At 34.1% G+C, this 7,735-nt stretch overlaps 2 protein-coding genes across 2 annotated transcripts; both read right to left on the minus strand.

The window, feature by feature from the left end:
- Nucleotides 1-1,318: 1,318 nt before the first annotated feature.
- Nucleotides 1,319-2,410, minus strand: LOC129962886 (uncharacterized). Its single transcript, XM_056076887.1, has one exon. The coding sequence runs from the start codon at nt 2,408-2,410 to the stop codon at nt 1,319-1,321; it is 1,092 nt and encodes a 363-aa protein (XP_055932862.1).
- Nucleotides 2,411-2,926: 516 nt separating this feature from the next.
- Nucleotides 2,927-4,525, minus strand: LOC129962888 (uncharacterized). The gene has a single exon (XM_056076888.1). The coding sequence runs from the start codon at nt 4,523-4,525 to the stop codon at nt 2,927-2,929; it is 1,599 nt and encodes a 532-aa protein (XP_055932863.1).
- Nucleotides 4,526-7,735: the final 3,210 nt, after the last annotated feature.

The raw sequence follows: 7,735 nt of genomic DNA on the forward strand, positions 1-7,735 counted from the left end.
TGAGCTTATGTTATTCTAAGATGATGCAAGCGCATTGTAGTTATCAAAATAGGATCAGAAAAGTAATCATTATTTAAGAAACTCTAGTCTCTTACTTACTACAGAAAAACCAATTATGTAAGAAAAATAAATAAGCAAGTAAAATTTACAACTTAAATCGAATATTCAAGTACATATGCTATATTTTTGAGTGACAGTTCTTGCTGATATGTACTGCGACATTAAAACTGATTACAATTTTGCGAAGGATCATCTGATAACTGTAAATATCCAGTAGATTGTGAAAGCTCAGATATTGTGAGGTGTGGAGGAGTTCTTTTTGCACATTTTTTTTATATTCTGATATTAATAGGGAAAAAGATGTCACTTTGAATTACATTTCCCAACAGCCACACAGACAAATTTTAATTAGATTTTGTCTATCTAATCCAAATTTAATTTCAAATCTGTTCCGAAAAATAATTAAACTTTTTTTAAAAATATAATATGTTTGCCATTATGTTCTTTTGGCGACCCCAGTCAAGATCTAATAATATAGTTCAGTAGATTTTAAACATTACTCTGTTAGATGCCCATATTATCTAATATATTTTTCTGTCAAAGAAAAGCCCTTACAGCAGATGGGGAGCATTTGCTTGAACAATGCTTAGCAGATCTATTTCAACGTTCCAGCGTACAATGAGCTGAAAGGTAGAACTTTCCTTAAGAATATACATGAGTTTTCATTATCAATAGATCACGGATATAGGATTTCTGAAAGCAAAGATGCATGGCTAGTCATAAATCAAACCACACCTGTAGTAATGTCCACTCTTTTCAAAGAATTTTACCCATTTTCCCATTAGAGAGTGGGGGTTTCCTTTCTCTTTACCGTCTTTCCCTAAATCTAACTAAATTTTACTCTTCCCCTGTTGCAACTGTGGTCACTGGTGGTGCTTAATGAAGAAATTCCAACTCTCGGTGCCTTTAGATATTTTTTATTAACAATAACAACAGAGTTTAAAGCTCAGGGTAAATTCCATTACCGCTGGGGTCCGTGCCTGCCACGCAAGTCCCCGTTCTCGGGGGTGGATATTTACAAACAGGAAATAAACAACAGGCGGGAACGCCATCTATGTACAATCCGTAACACTCCCCACCTGAACTTACATAAGTTCATTTTCCATATTACAAATATAATCGTAAACAAGATGAAAAATAGAAATGCATAAATCATAACATTACAATAATATAAAATATTCTTCCGATTAATGAAAATTTATGAATTAAATTTCAATACCATATACAAACAATACAATTATTAACTAAACATATATATTTAAGGATTTATCTCTAAATTGCAAACAAGTTGAACTGAGCGTTTTATGTTTCCTTTGGGAGTTTTGATGAGAAGAGAACGAACTTGTCCGTCTCGTCCTGGACACAACTCCAAAATTCTTCCTATCATCCACATATTCCTTGGATAACGCTCATCATTAATTAAAACGACATCATTTACCTTAAATGAACAAATCTTACCTGGCTGTGGAGAGATATAAGCTGATCTCAAATTAAGCAAATATTCCTTTCTCCACCTATTCCAGAAATGATTCAAAATTGGTTGTTGATATTTAATCCTTTTTGTTAAAGAATCTCTATTTACATTTAATTCCTCAATTTTAGATTGTATTACTGGTAAAGATGCTAATCTTTTCCCAATTAGAAAATGAGAAGGAGTGAGTGGTGAAGGTTCGGAAGGTTCATTGTACAGATACGTGATAGGCCTAGAATTAACAATAGCTTCAATTTCTAAAAAAATGGTTTCTAATTCCTTAAAAGAAAGACTTGATTTGCCAATAATCTTCTTTAAACAAGTTTTAATTGTACGTATCTGCCTTTCCCAAAAACCTCCCCACCATGGACTCCTCTCAACAATAAATTTCCAAACAATACCTTTGGAGGCAAATACATTTTTAACTTCAGGATTATTAATATATTTCCACCATTTACTTAATTCAGAATTTGCCTTTTTAAATGTTTTAGCATTATCAGAGTAAATTACAGAACACAAACCTCTACGAGAAATAAATCTCCTAAAAGCTAATAAAAATGAATCAGTACTCATATTATTAACTAATTCTAAATGAACAGCTCTTACTACAGCACAAGTAAATATTATCAGATAACACTTATCATTAGAGTCATTCACAAAAAAAGGTCCTGCAAAGTCTACGCCAGATACATCAAATGGTGAATGTTCTAGAATTCTGTCAGGAGGTAGTGGAGCTACCACCTGTTCTCCAGTCTTTACCTTAAAACGTCTACATATGAGACAGTCATTCAATACCTTTTTTACAAATTGTCTACCTTTGATTATCCAGAATTGTTCGCGCAAGTGAGTTAAGGTACCTTCAACACCTAAATGGCCCATTTTGAAATGAGCATCCAATATCAGTAATTTTACAAATTTATCGTTGGATGGGAGAAGCCAAGGATGCTTCGCCCTCATGTCACCTCTAAAAAACTGCAGAAGACCCTTCAATTGCAGCAGATTATTTTCATCGAGTTCAGAACTCAGATTATATACGCACGAGTCCTTGGAGATGACACTCTTAGAAAGAAGCTGGTGAATTTCAGCTCCGAAATATTTTATTTGAGTAGCCTTGATCCAAGAATGTAAGGCTTCCTGAAGTTCGAAAGCACTAAGAGGTCCACTAAATTTTAAAGAACGAGGTTTAGAATTGTTCATAAACCTTTTCACGAAAGCTGTAACACGCAAAAGTTTTCGAAGATTGCTGTATTTATCAATGTTAATACAGCTTGAAATACAGTCATCAACATTGGTAGTAACAACCATTGTGTTGACGGTTTCAGTTCTCCGTCGCTCTGAGGAAAATATTTCTTTATCACAAATGGAATCAGAGAGAATTGACGAACACTGCACAGGCTACGAATGTACCGGCCGAGACAGCCACTCAGGTCCCGTCCACCAAAGAGAACTTGAGAGAAATGCTTTCGCCGATTCCCCTCTCGTAGTTAAATCAGCAGGGTTTTCCGATCCACTACAATGGTTCCAACAGAGCGGAGAAGTAAGTAACTGTACCTGAGTTACTCTGTTACACACAAAGGGTTTCCATATTTTTGCCGATCCCTTCACCCAATGGATAACAATTTTCGAGTCACTCCATAAATAAATTCTTTTAATTAAAGATGGAAAGGTGTCCTGCAAGTATTTCGCTAAGCGAGCACCGATGAGTGCTGCCATCAGTTCCAATCTCGCAAGGGTTAAGGTTTTCAAAGGAGCAACCTTACTTTTAGACATAATAAAGCTCACCTTAGCACTTCCTTCTTCGGTGATGTATCGGAAATACGCCACAGCCCCATAGGCTTTAGGACTAGCGTCACAGAAGATGTGGAGTGAAATGTCATTCGTTCTTAATTTCGTAAACAGTTTTCGTTCAATCCGCAAGTTATCTATAGCAGAGAGTTCAGAGCACCAAGTGTTCCATTTTTCTTCCAAATCCTGTGGTAGCTGTTCATCCCATTCGAGGCTCCTTTTCCATAATTCTTGAATGAGAATTTTAACTGTGATTACAAAAGGGCTGATTAGTCCACAAGGATCGAAAACTTGAGAGATTACTCTCAGCACATGTCTTTTAGAAGTTCCGTTGTTGATTCCAAATTCCAAGGAATTCCTAACATCTTTTAAATTCAACTTAATCTCGTCCTCAATTGGATCCCAATTCAATCCTAAGAAACCCGATCCTTGCCCATGATCAGTATTTTCTTTATACCCATTCTCAAACCAAAGTTTATTTAACTCGACACAATTAGTTCTTAATTTCCTTAAATTAAACCCGGCGGAGCGTAATATATCTATAGCAGAAGAAGTTAACTGATAAGCATCCTGCGCGGTATCTGCTCCATAATATAAGTCATCGACATATAGAGAATTTAACATTTCACAACATTTAGGATATTTATCTCTAAATTTCCTTATATGAAATTTTAAAACGCAAGCCAAAGCAAAGGGAGATGTAGTTAAGCCAAAGGGAAGACGATTAAAATTAAATACTTGCTTTGAGCCGCCCGTATCGTCCGGAAACCATAAAAATTTTAGATATTTTCTATCTTCATCTGCAATCTCTATCATAAGAAATGCCTTTTCTAAATCTCCGCAAAACGCAATTTGATTTTCCCGAAATTTAAGAATAACATCCAATAAATTGGCATTAAGATTAACTCCTGTCTCAAGTGAATCATTCAAAGATTTTTTATTTTCCCCTCCCTTACTACTACAATCATAGACTATTCTTACTTGAGTCGTAGCTTTATCGTCACGGATAACCGCTCTGTGAGGCATATAATATCCCGTCCGAGTGTCTTTATAAACACATTTTCCGACAATATCGCATTCTAATTGATCCTTAACAATTTTTTTGTACTGGTCCGCAATTTCGGGATTTTTATTTAATTTCCTTTCCAATGAATTAAAGCGCCTTTCCGCAACTTCAAAATTAGAATCCAATTCAACTGGAGGTCCCATATTATCTTTCCACATTAATTTGCAAACATACCGTTTTCCATTAAATTTCAAATTATTTTCTAAGGTTTTAATCAAATGATCATCCCTCTCAGAAAGGCCTCGTATTTCGTTAGGAAATTCCTCTATCTCCCAAAATTTATTCAGAAAACAAAATAGAAGAAGAATCCATTACCAAACAAACATTTTCGCAACTTTCAGTCGAATCGTCCCTCTTACCGACACCCCCTATTAGCCACCAGAAGACTGAATTTATGACCCAGGTGTTCTGACAGACCCTTTCCCGTTGGTCATAAACAACTTCCCAAAAGGAGTCACTGCCCACTAGAATTTACACCGGAACCCCCTTGTCAAATGAGTCGGCAAGTTGTATGTTTTTTGTCTTCAACTCGCTCAAAATAGAGTCGTCTGGAATGTTTAAAGACAAGTTAGAAATTATTTCTATTACAAGAGCTTCGAGCATATAAAATTGTGTTCGATCATGCCTATTCTCAAGCTTCAAGCATACGACCGGATATCGTTTTTTATGAGCCGTAGTTTGGCCAAAAGAATATATTGCGAGCTCTTCGTATCTTATTGGTTTGAGATTTAACGCTTTAGCTAATTTAGCCGAGATAAAACTCTTGTGAGAAGCGCTATCCAAAATAGCACTTGTTAATACCGACCTTTTATCCGAACTAGCAAAGACTGAACAAGTTTGTAAAAAGGCTTTATTTTTCGCATTAATATTACTATGCGACACTGAAATATTTTCAGCAATTTTATTTGACATCGAAGGAGAATTATGAGAATTACTTGAGATTTCAGTTTGCCTTCCAGCTACGTTTCTCACACTGCTAAGAGTGTTATCATTTTTTCTACATACTGATTCATGGTGAAATTTAGAAGAACATTTTTTACACACGATACCTGATTTACAGAATCTGCTCATATGATTTTTTTTAAAACAATTCCAACATCTACCCTCAATCTTAAGTTTATTTATTTTTTCTTCAATATTCAAAAGTTTACAACTTATTGAATCATGACCGTTTACGCAGTCGCAAAATATACAAACATCTTTTACCTGGGTATGCAATGCCGCGGCGGTTGAAACATTTTTTGGCCTCAAATAATTTTTTTGATGCCTATTATAATTTGGAGAAAAGGTGCGTTGAGTTTCAGAACTTTTTGGGTTACTAATAATCGACTCACCAATTTCCCTCGATTCAACTTCGTTTCTTAAGAAATCCATAATTTCCGAAACCTCACAGTTATTATCCTTACTGCGCTTCCGATGAAAATCTAAGACCAAATCTTGGGGCAATAATTTTAATAATAAAGGATTCAACAAATGACCATAAGATCCCTCCGTAACATCTAGAGATTTTAAATTTCTTATATTTATTTCAATGTCGTCATGCAATCTACGCAAGCCTTTAACATGGGAGGAATTTCTAACGGGCTCTAAATTTAGTAGTCTAGACATATAGGAATTTATGATGAAATCCTTACGCCCATAGCGTTGATTTAAAAGCTCAATACAAGAATCATAATTCTTTTCATTTAACTCAAATCCAGCAACTACGTTGTATGCGGGGGGAGAAAGCAACGATTTTAAGTATTGAAATTTTTCTATTTTAGTTAAGGAGTCATTATATCCGATTGCACTATTATAGCAATTAAGGAATTCCATGAAATTTGTATCGCCAGAAAAACGTGGAATTTCTAATTTAGGTAGTTTCAGAGCCGAAACTGCATTTATTGATTTGTTTAGGCTCGAATTAGATTCCTGGGCAGAAGTATTTACGGTGACTTGCTTTAGATGACACCTCAATTTAATTTTGACTGTTAATATTTTATCCTCATATTCTTCACATCCTTTTAATTCCGATTTGAATTTTTCTGGATCGGTAATAAGGTCTTCTACTTCTTGGTTATATTGTTTTAAAATTTCCTCTTTAGTTCCTAAAAGTTCAAGGATTTCTTCCAAAGTATTTAAGTCGCTTTTTTCTTTTTCTTCCTCCAGAGCTACATGCGCTCTTTTTAGTAGCTTAGTGACGCTGCTTCTCTTTTCTATTATCTTTGTTAATTTATCCATGCTTAAATAAAATATCAAAGGTCTTACCCGTATCCAATCTTGATTAATTTCCGTGCCGATGCACCATGTTGCAACTGTGGTCAGTGGTGGTGCTTAATGAAGAAATTCCAACTCTCGGTGCCTTTAGATATTTTTTATTAACAATAACAACAGAGTTTAAAGCTCAGGGTAAATTCCATTACCGCTGGGGTCCGTGCCTGCCACGCAAGTCCCCGTTCTCGGGGGTGGATATTTACAAACAGGAAATAAACAACAGGCGGGAACGCCATCTATGTACAATCCGTAACATCCCCGTTTGGGACAGTTTTTCGCCAATGGTAGGCACTTCCTCACAAGGATATATATATATATTTTAAATTTCATGGGAGGCTTTTAAGCATGCATTCTTTTTTTGAAAGACTTATTCTGAAAAATATCATAAAATTTAATTAAAATATCTCCAAGTGACTAAATAGAAAAGAAATAGTAGATTATTTTAAGGAAAATGTCTGCTATTTTTATAAATAATTAAAAATTTCTTAGTCGTAATTATGAAATAATTTAATTTTGGTAAAATTATCATTTTTAACATTCATACATTGCGTTTATTTTGCTATATAATTATAATAGAATGATTAAGGCGGTTTCATATTTTATAAAGCTTATGGTTCTTCAATGAAACGCTTTAACCAACTGTCTTCTAGGGATAAGAATTTATATTCATTATATCCATATTCATGAATACCTAAAGATTGCTATTAGTTTTTTTTTAAGTAATAGCAATGCACCTTTCTAAGAGTAAAATGAAAAAAACATACACCGTTATCAATGATTAGAGAAATTCTTGAAATTGATTACTTTCTCCCGTTTGGAAAAATAATTCTGCTCACGATAAATATTTTGTGATTCTAAAGCAGGAAAGAAAAGGGAAAAAAATATAAAATACCATTTAAAAAGATTTGCTTTCGAATAAATAAAATGGAGTTTGTAGTTGTTAAAAAAACATTAATCCTTGAAGAAAATGTTTCATCTGTTTTTTATTAAAAACTATATTTTGGAGTAAAAATTTAAATAGAAAAAATCATGAAATATAAATTTAATGCTTTATTTCGAAAATTTTGTTTTGATAATACCCTATTTCATTGATGCTCAAT

Source organism: Argiope bruennichi, chromosome 3, assembly GCF_947563725.1.
Source record: "Argiope bruennichi chromosome 3, qqArgBrue1.1, whole genome shotgun sequence".
Classification (NCBI taxonomy): domain Eukaryota; kingdom Metazoa; phylum Arthropoda; class Arachnida; order Araneae; family Araneidae; genus Argiope; species Argiope bruennichi.